The sequence below is a fragment of the Punica granatum genome, chromosome 8 (assembly GCF_007655135.1).
Source record: "Punica granatum isolate Tunisia-2019 chromosome 8, ASM765513v2, whole genome shotgun sequence".
Classification (NCBI taxonomy): domain Eukaryota; kingdom Viridiplantae; phylum Streptophyta; class Magnoliopsida; order Myrtales; family Lythraceae; genus Punica; species Punica granatum.
In genome coordinates, this window is record NC_045134.1 from 7,412,305 (window position 1) to 7,433,718 (window position 21,414).

General features: G+C 33.8%; 2 protein-coding genes across 5 annotated transcripts; one reads left to right on the top strand and one right to left on the bottom strand.

The window, feature by feature from the left end:
* Positions 1-13,295: 13,295 nt before the first annotated feature.
* On the bottom strand, positions 13,296-14,124 carry LOC116188655. The gene is given in 2 exon segments (XM_031518140.1): positions 13,296-13,794; positions 13,984-14,124. Coding segments are annotated over 2 exon segments (465 nt in total). The 5' UTR covers positions 14,073-14,124; the 3' UTR covers positions 13,296-13,418.
* A 3,402-nt stretch (positions 14,125-17,526) lies between these two features.
* On the top strand, positions 17,527-21,117 carry LOC116188315 (probable protein phosphatase 2C 22). Of its 4 annotated transcripts, XM_031517586.1 has the most exons (6): positions 17,527-17,850; positions 18,052-18,130; positions 18,218-18,501; positions 19,358-19,564; positions 19,658-19,869; positions 20,224-21,117. In XM_031517586.1, exons 3-6 carry the CDS (start codon positions 18,340-18,342, stop codon positions 20,822-20,824), a joined length of 1,182 nt encoding a protein of 393 aa, XP_031373446.1. In that variant the 5' UTR covers positions 17,527-17,850; positions 18,052-18,130; positions 18,218-18,339; the 3' UTR covers positions 20,825-21,117. The 4 variants fall into 4 exon arrangements, with proteins under 4 accessions (XP_031373446.1, XP_031373444.1, XP_031373447.1 ...); XM_031517584.1 differs by having other exon boundaries at positions 18,052-18,501; XM_031517587.1 differs by lacking the exon at positions 18,052-18,130 and having other exon boundaries at positions 18,214-18,501.
* Positions 21,118-21,414: the final 297 nt, after the last annotated feature.

The following is a 21,414-nucleotide window of genomic DNA, read 5'->3' on the forward strand; positions in this document are numbered from 1 at the left end:
GACTAAAGATGAGCTCTGTAAATTATAAAACGATGGGCTCCTTCAGCAATCAAGAGCCGAGGAAAGGACAGAGACGCGATTAATCAGACCAAGTGCGGGCCGAAATTTAAAAGACAAAAAGATGTGGGGCAGAAATGAGAGAAAGGAGAAATCCAATTACAGGTCCTTGGACGTTTTATTTTCAAGAGTACTTTACAACAAAATAGGTCGGTAATCCACCAGATGTAATGCAGTTTACAAATTATATTTCATACGAGCAATTTCGCCTACAATTCAAAGACTCGAAACTCAATGAAAGTATCTTATGACAAGGTCGAGCTGACATTAAAACTAGGGATGGCAATGGTGCATAAAAAAGACCTTATCCGCGGACATCTGTATAACTGTACCAATTAGATATGATGCTAATATGGTTTTAAGTTTTAAAAATCGCTGCATGCCGTGCGAATACGGTGTTCATAAAAAACTACGGATAAAACCGCACCGCGTAGTCTAGCATATTTTCCTTAGACAAACATATTGTTTAGCCTTAGTACATAAAAACCAAAGTCCACTTCGCTTATCGCCTATATAATAAAAAAGTCCATTGCAAACCCCAACTCACATCATGAAGAATTATTTATGTAAGGAGATTTCATGAATTTTTCTCATAAGTCCGTCAATCTTTCTTTTTTTATTTTTATTTATGAATTATGGACTTTCTTCTGTATATACTCGGATGTTTTGATACAATTTCACGGTAAAGTTTTAGACTTTTTAGCATATTTTGTTATATTTGTATAATTTTTATTTAATTTAATTGTAATGCAGTGTAGTGCGAATAACCGCACTTTTTAGATGGTGCGGGTATAGTGCGGATATGGTACGCATTTTAAAATGCTAAGCGGATATGGTTTTCATAAAAGTCACATAGTATCCGCACAGTTATCATCCTTGATTAGAACTCAATTCTTTTTTTCGGTAAATTTTTAATTTAATATGATTTTTTTAATTTATTCTGACTGAAATTCTTCTGATAACTGTTGCCGCAGCAGATAAACCAGGATTGCCTTTTCCTTGTGATCGAATGACTGAAATGCCCGTCGGCTACCATTTATTTACGTGTTTCTTATTTGAAATGGCGGATTTACCCTTGAAAGATCGACGGATTCTCGGTTGGCTTTTGCCCTTGGAAGGCGTGCCCTTTGTCATGGGAGAATTGGGGTCATCGGTCACTTTAGCCTAAGACTTTTCAATTTAGTTCCCGTCTTTGAGTTATTTATGAATTGGCCCCGAATATTTCTTTATATTGCATTTTTTACCCGAGCCTCTCTGGAGTTTTCTCAGGATGTTCCTAGCTTTGATTACTTTTGTGATGGACCAACCTAATCGATGGAATGACAATCCTACCCTTCACTTATGTTCCCCTCAAAGTTAGGTTTGTTCGACCCTGGACACAGCTCATCTAAACTCAATATGTTTTGAAACGAAAAAAAGGAGTAATATGGTATGCAAAAAGTTGGAATGTAGGATACCATATTTTAATATGAGAAATCTCGACGCACATCATCGAAAGCGGTATGCAAATGCCGAGTATATCTGCAAATTCTAAGTAATACAATAATGGAAAAAAATTGGAATGTTGCATGTCATATTTTGGCATGTGAAATCTCTGCGCGCATCATCTGAAGCGGTAAGCAAATTATGTTATATTTGTAAATCCTAACTTGTATGTGTTTATGGCATGGAAAAAGTTGGAATGCAACCCATCATGTTTTGGCATGTGAAATCTCGACATGTGTCATCGGATGTGGTTCGCAAGTGACTGATATATCTTCAAATTCTAGAGCCAAGTGTCTTCTTAGCAAAGTCTGAGGCTAGAGTTAGTGGTCACATTTTCGGTGTTTTCTTAGAACAATTTTTTCATGTGAAAAGTCATTAGATTCAAACAAAAAATGAAAATTTGAGAAATTTTCATTGCGTTTAATAATGAAATTAATTTTGTTTTAGTTTGATTTAGTTTGATTCGAGGAGATAAAGATAAAAGTAATTAAAAAAAGTATGTGAGATAATTTGAAGACAAAAATAAAAAAGTAATGATTATGTTGTCGAATTGAGAAAAAAAAAGTGTTGAAATTGTTGAAAAAAGTATTGAATAGTTGAGAAAATTTAATATTAAAAAATTAATTTGAATAATGAATAAAAAATGTGAGAGAAAATTTGAAGAAAATATAAAATAAGTAATTATTATATTGTCGAATTGATACAAAAGTAAAATAAGTTAAGTTAACTTTGATTTTATTATAAACATAATTTCTCAAATTTGCCCTTGGAATTGGGGCTCCCTTTTAACAAAAAAAAAAAAAATCCGAAAACAATATTTTCTCCATATTGTTGTATTTTGGAGTTCATGTCGCTGTCCAGTATCAACATCTGGTGACATTAATTCATGCATTAAATTAAAGCAATCAAATTCTTCCCAATCATTAATTCCACGAAGAATGCGGGCGTCCACGTACATATCTCTCTACAAGCGAAATCAGTCGAGTAGGTAAATAGAATATTAAGCTCGAATGATCTACACAAAAGCCGGAAAGGGATCGAATTAAACTGTGATCGCGCGCCATTGGATATAGAAGTCGACAACCTGTGTCCCGCTTTGGAACATATAGGCGTCCCGATTCAGGTAAAATTAAGCAAATGAAGGTCCGGTGGATACTGCCCGATAAATCAAAGAGAGCATCACCTATCATTCCATTCTCATCGAGAGAGAGCTCTTTGGAGTGGTACAATTATCTGCCAAGACGCATTCAACTTCCATAACCATATGATATAATCGTATAAGTTCAAGCATTCCACGGAATTTTAAACATATAATAACTCTCGATGTATTCGTATTATTAGATATTTAAAAAATAAGTTGAATATTTTATTTACAATATTTTTTAGATATTGGAGAGAGCCTTGACCCATTATTAGGACAAACCCACTGAGATATTACTAATTTTCGTTAACACGAGGAAAATGCAGTTTGTTCCCTGATCTTTAAGGGAGGACAACACTTATTCCCTGACTTTAAAATATTTAGGGTGTGTTTGTTTTCGCAATAAAATTTAACTCAACTCAACTCCACTTATCTTCAATTTAACATCACAATCATTACTTTTTTTATTTTAAAATATTTTTAACTATTCAATTCAATTTTTAATATTAAATTCTCTTAACTATTCATTACTTTTTCACAATTCAACCACACAATTATTACTTAATCATTATTTTCTCAATTATTTATTACTTTTTCGCACATTTTCTCATAATTCAATAATACAATTATTACAAATCAATTAAAACCAAAACTCAACTCTCAATCCAAACACACTCTTACACGCCGTCGCCTCCTGACCTAACCTCTATGAAAAATAGGTACTTTGTCGGGCCGATCTATAGCTGGCCAAAATCAGTCACGTGCCATGTATCTGTCATTTCCCAAAGGAAAAAACGTCATTGTACATATTAAATAAATAATATTAAATAACAATAACAACAACAAATTAAAAAAAAATAAAGGAAAAATAAACAACAGAAGCCGATCGGAGAAGGGGTGGGGGGGGGGCCCGCCAGACACCCCACCCCGATGGATGTCGCCGGCGGCCAGTGGAATTCTTGTTATTTTTTGCCGCTGTGACTCCTCTCTCACCCCAATCCTTTCGGACGAGCAAAAGGTACCCTCAATTTCTCTGCAAGTTCTGGAAAAGGTAAAGAAACAACGGGAATTCCCCCTTTTCTTGGATCTTTCTTCCAGCCGCGCCCCCCCCCCCCCCCCCCCCCGGATTGATGTCGAAAGTCTCCGCATTTTGTTTCCAATCGGTTGTCTTCTCGTGCCTCCTCTCTGGGGTCCCGGCCTACGGTTTCGGGTTGTTCTGGGTTCCGGTTTGACGGGTCGGAGACAGGGCAGTGGCCGCGCGGGATCGATCAGGTCTTCCGGCGAAGAAGATCTGATAGTCAATGGAAGGACCAACCAAGGAGAAGGAAGCTGGGATGAGGGAAGGAGGAAGACAATGAAGAGTAGGGGAAAGAGAAGGGGGGCTCAATTTAAAAAATTTTAAAATTCTGGATCGTTTTGAAATTTTAAAAATATCAAAATCTTTGTCGCGCATGTAAGGCCCAGTTGCATCAAGAACATCCTATGTCACGTCATGTGATCTCATATCGATTGTAGAATGAGGATATGGTTTTTATATATGTAAAGTCGAATGATTTTATTAATAGTTAGCACATTTTTTTCGATAGGATTAATAGCTATCACTTCTGATGAGTGATGCAATTGTGGTGTTACATATCGTATTAGGCGACCTTGGCCCACAACCATTCGGGAATTGTTGCAGGTAGGTTCCGTACGAGGTGCCAACAAGCGTGAACCGGTAGAGCTTGTCTGGATGTCGGCGTAAAAGCCTAGTGAGGATGCTGGGGATAGGGGAGTTTGTCACGCCCCGTAATCCCACATATATTGTGCAATCATCACATGTAAGTTCAAGGATTATCCGTAAGATCAACAATCTCATTAATAATTAGTAGATTTGAGTGATGGGCGGAATCTTACATGTTATGGAAAATATCCGCGCCCAACATCACCGATAACAAATCGTACAACATGACTTGACCATACACATGCACATAAGGGATTTGGAGTAACATAAAACCAGACACTAGTTACAAGTACCATGTTTCAATATATGGCATGCTGAGAAGGATAGTTGATTGGTGCAACTGTAAATCTTGCTAGAAGCCGTGTACTAGCAGGAACGTGTGAGCCGTTAAATATCGATATTGTGCATCTTCGACTTTACATCGCATTAGGCTCAGCATGAATTTTTCTTTTCACAAAATTTAAATCCGAAATTTTACTTTAGAAAAATAAATGTTGAATCGTTTGAATCAATTCACATTGGTGTGAAAATTATGTTATTTGCTAGGCGAAGCCGATAATCCTCCCTCAATTCAAATTCATATCTCGCAACTCCATCTTGTTTCGAAAGAACTAGAACAGATCTCCCCAAAGCATTCGCTTTTCCTTTTAAACAAAGGATTATAAAGGGGAAAAAACATCTCGATCGAACCATATTCGACGATACACCCGACACGTGCGATGTAACTTTCGCCCGAGTATTCTCATTGTTATTGTTCATTCACATGTCGATTAATGAAGATGAAAACCACCTGCTACGTGTGTTACCATTATGCTTATGTTTCCAGATTCGGTCAAACAACGAGGATAATAATAATAATAATAATAATAATAATAATTTAACTTATTCTAAGCCAAACACGGGAATATGTTCCTTTTGGGTATTGGACTGAGGTAATGCCTCGAACAGTTAATCAAGTTATGTCACGTGTAATGTTTAGCTTTTTCATCTTCCATCATATGTTATCACGTGTGTAAGTTCTCATGTGAGTTTCACTAACCTCATGTTGATGTATTCTCAAGTGTCTCCTTAATTACAATATTAAAAATCAATCAATATATAATGTTTAGAACAATTAATCAGGTTGTGTCACCATAATGTTTGACTTTTTCAGCTTCCGCCATGTGTCACAATGTGTGAAAGTTCTCATGTGGTTCCACCAAAGCGTATTGCTACGTATTCAAGTGCTTTCTTAATTACAAAATTAAAAATTATTTAATCAAATCTACATATAAAATTAAACGAAACAATTATTTTAATAAAAAATAATTTTAATTGAATTTAACTTTAGAATTGGTAGGACTGCAATGATTTTAATACAAAAAAAAATACATGGCAAAGTTATATAAGATTAAGCGAAAAAATAATTTCAATAAAAAAATAATTTCAATCAAATTTAACTTTCGAATCAATATATAATATATAATGCTTAGAACAGTTAATCAAGTTGCGCTACGTTTAATGTTTGGTATTCCCAGCTACTGCAATGTGTCACCATGTGTGCAAGTTCTCATGTGGGATCCACCAACCTTATGTTACCGTGTATCCAAGTGCCTTCTTAATTACAAGATTAAAAATAAACTAATCGAATCTATATATAAAATTAAATGGAAAAAAAATATTTTAATAAAAACAATTTCAATCGAATTTAACTTTCAAATTGATAGGACAACAATAATTTTAATAAAAAAATACACATAGCAAAGTAATATAAAATTAAGCGAAAAAAAAATTATTTCAATAAAAAATTATTTTGATCAATTTAATTTTCGAATCAATACATTATATATAATGTCTGAAATAGTTAACCAGATTGTGCTATGCGTAATGTTTAGCCTTTCTAGTTTCCGCCATGTGTCACAATGTGTGCAAGTTCTCACGTGGGTTCCACTAACCGCGTATTGCAGTATGTTCAAGTGCCTCTTTAATTACAAGATTAAAAATTATCTAATCGAATCTATAGATAAAATTAAACCAAAAAAATAATTTTAATAACAAATAATTTCAATCGAATTTAACTTTCGAATTGGTAGGATTGCAATAATTTTAATACAAAAAAATACACATGGCAAAGTTATATAAGATTAAGCATAAAAATTATTTCAATAAAAAATTAGTTCAATCAAATTTAACTTTTGAATTGGTAGAATTACGGAACCAAAACAATTGCTTTAATTTTAATACGAATATATATATATAAATTTAATTAAATTAAAAATATATTTCAATAAAATTTAACATTTGAGTTGGTACAATTTCAACGCCAAAATAATTGCTTTAATTTTAGGATAAAATGCACTAACCTTCCTTGAGATTTAAAAAAATAGCACTCAACCCCATTTGTTGAGGAAATATGCACTTAATCTTATTTGACTTAATTAAACGAGAAAGATCAATTTGATCGAATTGATTGAATTGTGTTGTAAATTGTAATTCATATAAGATTAAACGGAAAAAATTATTTAATATAAAATTACTTTAATTGATTTAACATACAATTTGATAGAATTGCAGTATTGTATACCACGTCAAAACGATTGCCTTAATTGAATAAAAAATTATTTAATCAAATCTATATATGAGATAAAACGAAAAAATTATTGTAATCGAAAAAATTTAAACAGAATAAAAATTATTTTAATGGAATTTAACATTCTAATTGGTGGAATTCCATACATGTACATTGAAATATGTGTTAAAAATTGCATCTATATAAACTTAATCGAACGAAAAAATTATTTTAATCGAATTGAACATTCGAATCAATATAATTGCAGCGCTGTATAATAAATATCAATTTTTTGAGAATATGTATGTATAAATTTAATTGAACGTAAAATAATTATTTTAATCAAATTTAACATTTGAATTGGTAAAATTCTAGCGCTGTACAATTAATACTAATTTTTATATGAATATGTATGTATAAACTTAATTAAATGAAAAAAAATATTTTAATCGAATTTAACATTCGAATTGGTAGACTTACACTATTGCATATTGAATACCAATACATTACATCTATATAGATAAAGTTGTATCACATGCAATAAATAGGGCCAGAAAAGTAATTGTAAAGATTATATAGGATGACAAATGTAAATATCTAAATAAGATTTAGGGCTAAGTTAATGAAAATATTTATATATTAATTCATATGCACAAAATTATATCTATTTCAATATGTATACAATTAATTATAATATGTAAATTCTAACCAACAAGTAGAACTATCTACATAATTATTTATTATAAGCATATTTTACATTAATAATTTTCAACGTGATAAATAAATTCTTTTAAACAAAAATTACCACTAAATTCATATTAATATAATTATAAATTTCAATATATACATAATTAATTATGAATATGATAATTTTACAGGATAAGTAGAATATATAGATTAATTGGTAAGCATATTAATTTTCAATATAATAAATAAATTCTTTCAAACAAAAATTTGTTCTAAAATAAATAAAATATAACATAAAAAAACCTTTAAAAATAACGCATGTATATACGTAAATTAAAAAGAAGTTTAGAGAGAATTCGAAAAGAAGTTTGTTCATCAACCCATACTTTATGTACATCAATTTTTCTTACAATTTATGGACATCAATTTTCAGCTTGCCATTTATATGATTCAAGTATCAAAAATTTGCACAAGTGAACAAATTCTCAACATATCTTAATACAACGATTAAGTGTGACATGCATGAGTGAATATCTAAAAGTTCAATTTAATATGTTTCTGATTTTATTTAAAATTAATTTCAAAACTAAGAATCTCATATAGTAAAATTTTAATCTATATTTTAATGCTATTTATTTCATAATCAATCATAGAAATTAATTGCTAAAATTAATATCTACATTAGTACCATATATAACTGCTCAAAAAATAATAAGGTTCATGAATAAGCGGTAATAAAAATCCTATTAAAATCTATCCATATATAGGTGATATGTACCACTTTGATTTGCATATATATATGTATATATATATTAACGTTCATATATATATATATATGTATATATATATATTAACGTTCATAATTCAAGAACAACACGATGGTCCATCCTTTCTACTGATGATAGTCATCTACGAAATGGAGATTCCGATAATATGAGAGAAAGGTCATATATATGATGAGCTTTCTCATCATTAATGTACTTTTCCTACTTTTTTTCTCTGAAAATCATGGCTTTCATATACTATTCATATGCATATGTAAGTCTAGCTCATTTTTTTCGTGTTTGAATTTAGATTGAGATCATCCGCTAAGAACGTCAAGTACACATGGTTATGATTTTCTTACTGTCTGGATATAGATTTACATGTCTAACTTATGAGCAACCAAATTGTCTTTTAATGTACAATATCAAATTCAGTTACAATATTAGAAGAGCGATGCTGTGAATAAATCTCTTCTAAAGTATACTTTTATCTATTTTGCCGATACTTGTAAGTTCAAAATTTTTTATTCTGCTTTTTCTGTGAAGTTATTTAAGAGAAAGATATTTTCTCAAATTCTGAATCAATCAATTCATTATATGTAAATCGATGCCATAAGAAATAAAATTTCTTCTATATATAAATATTTGTTACCCATATTATCAAAACTACTCCTAAAATGTAGGATAATCAAAAGAAATCTAAATTTTTTTTGATGAATTTATTAGATATTGTAGAAGAGTTCAAGCATATTTTGGAAAAAAAGGAAATATAAATTAGATATGAAATTGCTCCTATGAAACTATCTTTATGAATTGGAAATGATATAAAATATAAATCATGCTATAGAAACTTCAATGATTTATTCTTTTTTTATTTATATATTTTGCTAGATATATTTCAAATATACTGGAGGAATGTATGATTTAATCTTACTAAGAGATTAAAGTTAGAACTTACATAAATCTTTAGGTTTTCTTAGAAGAGTTTATATTTAGTCGAAAAGTGTAATGATATATGAAATTATAAATTAGATAGAAAAAGTCCTGAAACTAGTCTAAAACTATGAATCAACTCTTAATAGTATTCAAATAAATTTTATCATTACAAGTACTAAACATTAAAATGATTAGTGCAACATATAAAGAATTATAGCATATGGAAGTGAATGACAAATATCGTTGAATTTTCTAAACATTTTCTATAATTTGTCGAAGGAAAAAATAGATGTATTTTTGGCAAAGGTGTTTTTAAGAATAGACTGTAATCAAGATTTTTGGAAAAAAAATTATTTCTGAATTTCCACCCTTAACAGAAAAGGTAAGAGAATGTATTAGGGAAAGATAAGGTGGAAATATACCATATTCTGCTCTAACGTATAGTGAAATAATAAATTATGTTACAAAAGAAGGATTAATACTACGTACAAACCTAAAGTTAAAGTCTAACGTATCACGTTCTTTTGCTCGCAATATGGCCTAACGAAAAGTGAATCTCCTCCTTCTAAACGCGTGAAAAAATCTTTTCAAAAGAAATACAGTAGAAAATCTATAAAACCATGTGAAGAAGAATATCGGAATTATTCTTCAAAGAATAAGAAAAAATTTACGAAATTTTTTTTAAAGGAAATAAAAGAGACATAATTTGCTATAAATGTGGAAAGAAATGACGTATAAGTTCGAAATGTCGAGTCAAAAAGAAGATTAGTGAAATTACGATGGAAGAGGATTTAAAACAAAAAACATTATCGATACTTTTCGAAAATGAATCTTCTAATTTCGAAGAAACTAGTTCGAATGATTCCGAATATTTTTATAAAATTCAAAATACATAATCAAATGATAGCACTTGTACAAAAGATGGAGTTTGTTTTTGTAAGCAATCAATTAATGTGATTGCGAAAGAAGAAAATGAGATGTTAGAATAAATAGAAGAATTAGAAAGTCCAAGAGAAAAATTAGAAGCTTTAATGAAATTTAGAAAAATGCTTCTAGAAAAGGAAGAAGACAAGCAGTAAAAAGAAATAGTCACATATAATCTTAAAGCATATTTAACGCATTTAAACTAGAAAGTAAACCTGTTACGATTCAATATTTGCAAAAGGAGATAAATGAAATTAAAGGATAAATTAGAAAATTAAGGCATGAAAATTTCGAAATAAAAAATCTTCTTAGCACTTTAGATAGAGTTTAAAAAATGTTCAAAATATAGACCAAGAAAACATGAAAGTAAAATAAGAAGGAAGAAAATAAAGATACACAAGTGCTACTGGTAAGTCTAAAGGCGAATGCCTAAACATTATTTCCACAACACCTATACAAAAGTGGCGTGTAAGAGTAAAAGTAATAATAGGCGGAGATTTTCAATTAGACACTTTAGCCTTACTAGATATTGGAGCATATATGAATTATCTACAAGAAGAGATAGTACCTACAAAATATTATAAAAAAAACTGCTGAAAGACATTGTGATGCGAATGGATCAAGATTAAAAATCAATTATATAATATCAAAAGTCTATGTTTGTAAAGATGAATATTGTTTTAAAATAAACTTTTTATTTTAATCAATGATATTTTCATGGGAATGATTTGGGGTACGGCATTTTTAAAACAAGTATATCATTTTTAAGCAAGGACTAAAGGAATTGGTGCTAATATTTTGGGAAAAACCGTATCTCTTGAATTCTTAGATCCTGTCAAATAAAAAAGATATTTTAACTTTACAAAGTAGTTAAATTTTTAAAACAATAAACTTGATCAAGGCAAAAAAAAATAATCTAAATGAATAGAGCAGCAACTTACAAAAAAGGAAATACAGGAAAAAGTAAAAATTTTGCAAGAAAATTATTCTTCAAGAAAATCATTAAATAACGATTACTTTAATGAATCATTTAAATGTAGATTTATATGATGTAAATGAATAGATAAAATACGCCAAAGTGTTGAGAGAAAGAATAAATAAATTAGAAAGTTTATTAAAAATTCAAAAAATCTATCAAATGTCATTATTCGAAAGAGGTTATGAGTTAAATACTTATAAAGAATGATTAAAACAAGAGTTATTTACATATTTACATTAATTGCAACTAAACAAATGTTAATAAAAAATGAAAGGAAAAGAATTTCTTCATTTATTTGCTAATAAATTTTTACTTAATTTCATATTTAATATTTAAGCAATGATAAATATGGTTAATGAGAGATATATATATATATATATATTTTAATGTTCTTCTATGATAATAGAGATAGAGATCCTAAAATTATTGCTAAAATTATTATGTTCTCTTTTTCTTATAGTTATTATATCCTTTATTTTTTATTTAATTTCAACTATCTTCTTTTTCGAATTAATTATTTTTAATGATAAATGCATATTTAATTTTACAACAATAAACAATCATGATCATATCTAGCTACCTAAGTTACCGTTTCCAATTTTTTAATACGTGTAGGATATTAATTTACTTACTAAGCAAACAATATTATTATTACTTAATTTTGAATCCAAACATATCGAATATAATTTCCTTTTAATGTTTTCTAGCTAAAAACTTATTCAGCAAGTCATGTACAATAATCACATTCTTGATTCATTTATTTTTAAAAAAGAAAGAATATAAATTAATTTTTAATATTTGGTTTACAAAACAAATTTCATTTTATCAACCCATGCAAAGCAGGGCAAATAACTAGTTAGCATAATGATTACTTCATCATCATTGTTCGAATTCCTCCGGACCAAAGTATAATTCTCGATCGATCTTACTTCATTGTATTAATCTTACCAGAATAATCTTGAATTTAAACTTCGATTTCGGACTTTATTCATTTCATATTATTCCATACGCATGAGTATCTGATGTAGCCATCCCGTTAGAAAGTTCGATATTTGCTTGCATTCTTTTCACTGTGTTATTTCACGTCTTCGAACAACTGATGGCACCATATGCGGCCTCGACTAGCAATAATCCACGCTCGCTGGGAATGAAGAAGTCTCGCCCTATCAGCAGCAGATATCGGGCAGGGTACCCTCAGCTGAGAATTATCATAAAGGATCCTTTCGACATTGGTCAAATGCAAGTAAACCCGGACCGAAGCCACCAGGATACTTTCTCTCATGGAGGGTTTGAGGACTTAATTGGACGAAATCGAAAGCAGAAGGGCGTAAATCGGGAAGCCGGAAACACGGGGACCACCTTTGTTATATGAACATTTTCTTTGCTTGGGGTTTGACTTGTCAAGGGCCATTAGTGCATAGCACGATGGTACTGCATGCCTTCAATGACATGGTATGAGCCATGGATATGTATGTGTACTGCATGTACTGAAAAATTAACCAAATTTGTCCATTGAAGAAATTCATCATCCGAATAAGATCTTATGCTCCAATCATTCTATGATATTATTGACACGTGACATAATGAAAGCTTAAATATCCAACTTTAGGTTGTGTTTATTTTTAGAAAATTGATTTTTTACTTTTCTTCTCTTTTTTCTTTCTCCTTTTTTAAAATTTATTTCTCCGCAAAAAAATGTAAAAATATGTTTACTAATGCAAAATTAGAATATTTTCTAATATGAGAATAGTTGGAGTAATTACCTTAGGAATATGATATGAAATAAAATTATAAATGAAAAAAGTTCATAGAAAAGGAAAGCTATTATTTATAATTTACAAAAGGAAATAATAGACAAATGAAAAACGGGAGAACTAAAAAAAAGAGTTTCTCTAATCTACATACAATTTGGAATAATGGAGTAAATATATATTTTGCAATTTTCCATTTTTTAGAAAATTTTCTTGTAAAATTGAAAAATTCTCCAAGAATAAACAGGACGGTACTCGCTTTTCGTCAATATTATTGTCATTGATTTGACGAGATTCATATACCATATATGATTATATGTCATAATATATATTCATGAACATATCGAATACATGGATGAACGTAATAAAATGTTGACAGGTTTTTTGTACAGTATGGTTTTGATTATGTAGTCTTAAGTAATTCTACAGAGAGAAGCACTTGCCGCTCTCCTTACTAGTCCCGGCGCCAGGCCGAATCACCGAGGGACTGAAATCACCGACCGATTCCCACCTCCGGTGAGGGGTTCACCTAGGGAGATTCTCTGGCACAACGAGCTCGAATGTTTTCGACTGCCATGGAGGGCATGCTCTCTTGTCGCTCCACCTCGTCTGGACCCTGCTCACCCTCTGCTTGACCACCTCTCTGGGGGTCGCGTCCTCTGTGACGGCGAGGCCCTCGCCGGAGAAGAAGTACAAGTTTCCAATGACTCCAATTCCGATCATCGCTTGTGCTAGTCCCATGGCAGCAGCCAAAGTGACGCTCCGGCTTTGCCAGGACGGTGGTGAGACGAGGCTCGTGCTACAACAAGGACAATCGATAGATTAGAGATACATCAGGAATAACCATAAGCAATGGCACAACCATACTCCAGAATATGTTTATGTGAAACATACAAAGAACTTAACTAGTAGTCAACCAAACACAAAATGTTCGACGTCGCCGAGTAGTCGTATCGCCGATTATGATAGTGAAAAAATCTAGACATACCGTGAATTTCGGGACTGAAGCAACAAGTGTTTGTTGCTTGGAGAGCTTGGAGTGGGAAGACTGAAGCAACAAGTAGTTGTACTGCACATCCTTTGATCTCAATAAGAGTCTCCTCCGGAGGGACTGTTAAGTACAAAGGCAGAGCGCTTTATAGATGAGTCAACATGTTGTACTACTTCCCGTGGAAGAGTACATGAAGAGAACCGGGGTGAACTGAGGAGGAAACCGGTTTAAGAAAATTGGGCCGGGTCACCTTGGGTTGGGCCGTGGCCCATTATGCATCGGCCCAGAGTGGTGTCTAAAGGAGCCCATTACAGCAGAATTTCCTGTGGACCAAAATGAATAGTACGATGATACGATCCCCGCATAACGCGCCGTTTGGTTCGATCTAATCTTCGACCTTCCCGGCGAAATATGAACTTTCCATGGCGTTTTACAGTGTTTGATTGCATATAAAACAGATGGAGATCTCATATTACAGTGAGATTAGAATTGTGAGACTTCCATCTTATTTCTATAATAGTAAATCATATATTATATACTCACCCCCATTCACAATAATCAAAGCCATTTATCAAACACAAATATCTCACATTTTGATTTACAATTTAAGGAAAATAATTCCATGATTAATATAACTTTTGGAAATGGAGTAGAGTCAACTCCACTTCAACTCTGTATATATATATATAATTGAAATTGTAATAATGGGATTGAGGGAGGAAATAAAAAATTAATGATTATATTATTGAATTATGAGAAAAAGTTTTAAAAAATAATAAATAGTTGAGAGAGAGTAATGATTGTATTGTTGAATTGAGAGAAAAGTAATGAATGGTTTAAAAAATTTAATATTAAAAATTGAATTGAATCACAGTTAAGATTAAAAAATTGAAGAAAAAGAAAAAAATAATGATTATTCTATTAGCGAAAAAAAAAAGTGTGTTTGTAGCCAACTCATGTCCGCTTAGTGTGTGTTTTTTCTTTTTTGGGTGAAACCATGATATATCAAATGAGTCTAATCGCCTTTAGGGGTTGGCTTGGCTTTGGTCACGAGATGATTTCAATGGATCTCAAAACTCAAAAACTGCAGGTAAAATCCATTCACTGAGAGCTCAATTTGTCATTGAGTCACATTGTCGTGGTTACTCTTTCTTAATGATTTATGTTTGTGAAAGCTTATCGTGATATATAATATATCACTGCTAGTCTTGTGTGCTTTTCAAATTTGATATGCATGTCAAATTCATAAGCGATTCGTATAAGAGAATGAAGTAGTACCGAGGTTTCTAAAGTAGCTCCTCGCAACCTTAAACCAGAGGCGTTTGCCTGGAAATATTTCAAGCCCAAAGAAAGAATGGTATATTTTCCATTCTTGTGCCATGCACGTCACTTTTGTGCTGCGATATTCAAGCAGTGTTCTTGCTGTTACGAGTGCTGTAAATTACGATAGCCGTGGAAACGTAACGATGGAAAGGAAACGTCATCGCAGAATTCGCCGATAAAAGACCTTTACAGAAAGTTAATGACAGACAAGACTACAGGTATGTCACCAAATGATCTTCGCACTAAACTACACCGAAACCGTTAGCAGCCATACTATGCTGATGATGAATACTCTCTCATGGCTGGAAGATATTATCTCCACATCTGCACTTCCAAGAAAGAAGGTAGTAGCCGCCGTGGTCGTCTCCATCACGACTCTGAGTCCGCGCGCTTGCCCTGAACCCTCTTTCTTGGGCAAGATCAAACAAAACACATAATGTAATCTTCACATTACTTGTAATACAATAATACTAGAACCGAATGTGAAATGACCCCTGATAGCGAAAGTTTTCATGTGACTACAAGCGTTTTTCATCACGACAAATTAAACATCGTCAAAATCTCGCTTGGTTTACCACGCGCGTTTCCATTCTGGTGGTCAATCGTGCTACGGTTACTTTCAAACTTGTATACGTCCCGACTCGGGTAACTTTACCACATACGTTTACGAGGTATATATATGGAAAAGGCTCCCGACACTGATGTAGTTGTCTATACAACGAAGAGAGTTGTTATCCGACAATAACGTGTTTGTTATTAACAATTCAAAGCGAGTGCACAGATCGCAGAGGATCTCTCTTACGAAATTGAAGATCGTGACAGAATATATATATATATATATATTTATATGATTTCTAAGAGAATCTGACACATAATACGTGTCTTAAGCAAGACCATACGTGCTGGGAAGTTGGGTAGGCAGAAGATTTTTTTTTTTAACAAAATTGGAAGACACTTTTAAATTTCGAGAAATTGATAATTAAAGAATTTCCTTTTTAAAAACGTGTAATTCATGATGATTAAATTTGTGTTCTTCTCCTTACGAGATTAAAATTATTTATTACAAAACACTTTTTTAGTAGCGTAATCAAATTTCTAATTTCAAAAAAAGGGTATAACGTGGTAACACACAATTTTTGCTTATCAATTAAGATGTTATATGTTCGATTTTCACGATGATATTCATACTCTTTTATTAGTTATTAAAATTTATATTTCATTATAATTGATCTATGAGCGTTTTATAATCGAAAAAAAAAATCTAATTTCAAGTTTCAAACATAAACATAAACCGCATTAATTACTTCTTTTGACAAAATTAGGAGGTGTCTCTTGCCGATATATTGAAAACAATCCCGGCTCGAATGCTTGTCCCAAGTACGAGGTCTTTTGATACAGTTTGAACACTCGTACTATAATGAATATATAATTTATGCATGCAGCTCATGCTCAAATCGGGGGATTTATTTTATGTCTGCAAGGGGCAAAATAATAATAATAATCTTAGTTATCCTTATTTATAGAAGAGAGTGAAAATTGAAAAGGAAAGCACGTGTTGTCACGTGACGATTTTTTTGAATGGAACGCCCAGAGCTTTAAGAAAATTCAAAGTCGGTCCAAATGTGATTTGAGTTCGACTTTAAAATATTGCCACGGGGTGGATTTATAGGTCCTACCAATCTACCCTATGCTTATTTATTATCTACCAATGCCGTCGTTGACACAGTTTCGCTTGAAATTGGTGCTATTTTATATGATTATTACAAAGAGTTAGGTGATTGAAGGATTTCAGCATGGAACTCGTAAAAAGTACAAAGGTCATTTGATGCAAACAATACGCAACTAATTTGCATCTAAACATCGGGTGGTCACAAATTGAATATTCTTCAATTATGATAAATTTCAAGGATGTGCTGTTTGCCGTGATTTTCATGGGTGAATCATCGCCTCTCTTAATCAGAGCCTTGTCGTATGCCATTCTTACGTACTTTAGACGCACTATTCATATTTTTTATTGCTAAAAGTTACATGAGAAAAATGGTAAAAAAGTGCCTTTTTTTTTTACCTAACAATTCCTCACTTGTAGAATTATTTTTCTCCAGAAATTTGTCTCAAAATTGCTATTTTATTTTTTAAATTTTCAATTAGGCTTCATAAATTCATAATTCATAATATAAGCTATGAAACGCCGCCGTTTTCCTAGCAGTAAGAGCTCCTGCTGCCTACTTCCCGTACTCCCGTCCGTCGCGTGTGTCGCGCGTAATCTCTCTCTCTCTCTGTTGCTCTGTGCAGAGATCACCGCCGCCACAGCTTCGCCGTCGAGCACCTGATCTCCCCGTCGAAACCCTAGCTCCATCCTCTCTCCTCCAGTTCCCCGTATCTCAGCTCAAGGAGTAAGGAAGTGAGGAATCTCTGTCCTCGGAGGTCCAGGAAACCTAATCCGCCGACTTGAAATTTCCCCATTCGATCCGCCCCCTCACATTGCGTCAGAATTCCCCATTGCGGTTGCTCAGGCTACCGAGCTAACTCGTGGATGACCAGGTGAGTTATTCCGTTCTGCCGTTCCATTCGGTTAAAGGAGTGCCCTTAACGGTTGTTTTCCCGTATTAGTATATGTGAAACAGCTTCAGCTCAGCTGTAGGGCAATGATTGGTGTGTGCAGTGCAATTCTGTCTTGAAGCATAATCTGTCTTTCGCTTTTAATGTGGCACTGTTTGATTATCAAATTTAACTCTTTTGTAGTTTCCCAGTTCTTGATCCTTCGATTTTTGTGAAAATTCGCTCATGAGATGGCTTGGGATCGACTCACTTTCTGAAGAAAGTTAGCTTTGATCGGATTCTGCTCTGTTGCTTCTGTTCCCCCCGTGTTTACTAGTGACTGAAGCATTGCGACATTTTCCATAGGCAGAACATAGCGTTTTGTCTGGTGGAAGTCGTGGAGGACCTCTCTGTTACCTGAGTCAAGTCCTGGGCAAATTCCCGAGATCTTTTTCTGATGTGTTTAAGTGGAGGATCTGATGGTTGAGGGAAATGGAGGGAGGTAAAGATTGTAGTAATGGTAGAGAGAATGGGACCGGCTCTGGAAATGGTCGGCCTCCAAACCCACTTGCAGCTTCTTATCGGCAGTCTTTCAGTGGTGACCATAATGATCTGGTCCCGTGTAAGAAGTCACTCGTTCGCCACCCTTCTCTTGTAAGTTCTCTGTTCAAGTCTCTGCTATTTATTTGTTGTCGATGCTTTTGCATACTCCTTGATTAGTACCAGGTAAATATGTTGCTTAATGAATCATACAGCTTTGCTGTCTAGTTTTGTGTCCCTATTCCTTTTCTGATGTTATAGGATACTGTTAATCCAAACAATTCTTTGTTTGGATTGTTTGCTTCTCAATATGTTGGTTTGGAGATCCTGGTCATAGATTGTAGGTTCTGCTCGAACTTTGATCATGTCAATCCTGAACTTGCTTGTGTCTGACATATTAACATCTTCTTTGAAGTATCTGCAAGTTGTGCCCGTTAGGTATGCTGGGCCTTGTGCAAACAGTGGAAATGCAGTCGAAATTCGGGTTTAGGTTGAAGTGCAATACCTTATTGAGTGAAAAATTGGAATAGTCTATAGGTAGGGATAATGAGGGCTCCTTACTTAAAGGGTATGTACTGGACTACTTGTTAAAGAACTTGCTACATTGCTACTGACAGGAACATGAAGAAATAATGGCTGAATTAACATTTGCATTGACCCTGGTCTTGATTATTCCCCTGATGTATTCAAGATAATTTGTCCATAATAATTTCTTTGAAGAGCTAAACTCTATCAGATATCAGACTTTTCTTCGATCTGAAAATTGGATATTAGTATATGCTTGGCCTGTGAATAAATAGCTTTTGACCTCTCAGCAAATGAAAGAAAACAAAGAAAACAAAGAGGAAGAAAAAATGATTTGCAAGAGCTTTATTTCATGCATAATTACGATGTTGAATTATGTATTACAATTCATTATGGTTAGAAGTTTGTCTTTTTCATATCTGGGGCTGCCTTTAAACTGACGCAGATGAGGACGAGGATGTCAGATGTCTCTATCGAACCAATCACTGCGGCAGAGTATTTTGAGTCAGGATTTTTTCCAATCATCCGTTCTGGAGCATGGGCTGACATCGGTTTCCGGTCAAGTATGGAAGATGTGTATGTTTGTGTGGATAATTTTGCGCATGATTATGGACTTGAGAATCTAAGCGGTGGGCCTAATGCCTTCTATGGGGTAATTCTCTTCAAACTTGGGGTTTACATGGATTCCCTTGTTTTTTCATCTTCCATCTATGGTGTTCAAATCTAATCTTACATAGTTGATCAGGTTTTCGATGGGCATGGGGGAAAGCATGCTGCTGATTATGCCTGCTGTCACTTGCTGAGGATCATTCTTGAAGACGAAGACTTCCCTCACGAGATCGAGAAGGTCATTTCTTCTGCCTTCTTACAGACTGATGCTGCCTTTGCCAAAGCTTGCTCATTAGATGCAGACCTCGCTTCTGGAACCACAGCATTGGCAGCAATAGTCATGGGGAGGTCAGTAGCCTTTCTTTCCTTTTCTATCGTCACATTTTAGTGTGTGGTCATGTTTATGCAATTATTACTGCCCTGCCCATTTAGTACAAGAAAATGTCCCCAGTGCTCTATCTTTTTCTTCTTGAAAACTGAAGAAAAATTAAACGTGAAAGTGTACCATATGCATTCCTTCCTTTTATCATTTCTCGATCAACAAGACACGGTCAGGCTAAATGGGCCTGCCTTTTCTTCCATTCAGTGGAGCGCCCTCAGTGAGCTTCATAGAATGGATGAGTACGAAGCCTCAACCTATGTTGATATATAAAGTATGAACTGATTTCTCATTAACATGAGAGAAATGGGGGTTATACACAGATTCCTAGTGGTGGCTAATGCTGGAGATTGTAGAGCGGTCCTATGTCGCCGAGGGAAAGCAATTGAGATGTCGAGGGACCACAAGCCTGTATGCGCCAAAGAACGGAAACGGATCGAGGCTTCCGGAGGTTATGTCTATGATGGGTACCTCAATGGGCAACTGAACGTGGCCCGAGCCCTAGGTGACTGGCCTATGGAAGGGATGAAGACGATGGGCAGTGATAATGGCCTAGGCCCATTAAGTGCTGAGCCAGAACTTATGACAACCAACTTAACAGAGGAGGATGAGTTCCTCATAATCGGGTGCGATGGGATATGGGACGTATTCCGGAGCCAGAATGCAGTGGACTTTGCCAGGAGGAGGCTCCAGGAGCACAATGACCCGAGCCTCTGCAGCAAGGATCTCGTGGACGAGGCCCTCAAGAGGAAGAGCGGGGACAACTTGGCTGCAATTGTCGTCTGCTTCCGGCCGCAGCCGCCCCCGAACTTGGTTACTCCGCGGCCAAGGGTTCAGCGGAGCTTCTCAGCAGAGGGGTTGAGGGAGTTGCAGAGCTTCTTGGACAGCTTGGGCGAGCAAGGAGGAGACGGGAATTGCCCCTGAGACCATTGTCGTGATTGTTCATTAGGTTTCTCTTTTTCCGCCGGCTTAGTTGCTAGGTTTCTGAGTTCCAAGATTTGGTAGAAAAATTTTTCGAGTTCTAACTGTAACATATGCGGCATCTTATTCGCGGTATACTTGGCTCTCTGTTTTTCCTGGTTGAGATGGAGATCCAATGTTCTATAGGTTTCTTGTTTGTGCTTCTTTCCTCTTGGTCTCTTGCTATTTCTGATCTTTCTGTTCATTGAGATTATTAAACCATTTATTTCCAACAGAAATTGGAATTCTTTCCTATTTTTGCTAAGTAGATTTATTTAGGTTTTCTTTTTTTTGGTGATACAATCACTTCGTGCTGACATGTCTCAATTGGGCAATTCGTCAATGATTGAAAGGATGTTATTTAATTTAATTTTGGAAAATTAATCCTTTTAATTGCATTTTTCTACATCACTACTATACCCCCCACCAAAAAAAAAAAGGAGCAGTTTTCGAGGAAATCTATGATTCTCCAGCCTCAGTATGAGAGTGGAGGATGGAGATGTGAAGAGCTGACAAACCCAAAATTTTATTTCTACTCCTATTTATATATATTG

What these genes read in the sequence shown, in the direction of transcription:
- LOC116188315 (XM_031517584.1), top strand. Translation starts at nt 18,340, where the DNA reads ATGGAGGGAGGTAAAGATTGTAGTAATGGTAGAGAGAATGGGACCGGC. An exon ending in TCGTTCGCCACCCTTCTCTT is followed by an intron (nt 18,502 to 19,357) that starts GTAAGTTCTCTG and finishes AAACTGACGCAG; the next exon opens with ATGAGGACGAGGATGTCAGA. An exon ending in GGCCTAATGCCTTCTATGGG is followed by an intron (nt 19,565 to 19,657) that starts GTAATTCTCTTC and finishes ATAGTTGATCAG; the next exon opens with GTTTTCGATGGGCATGGGGG.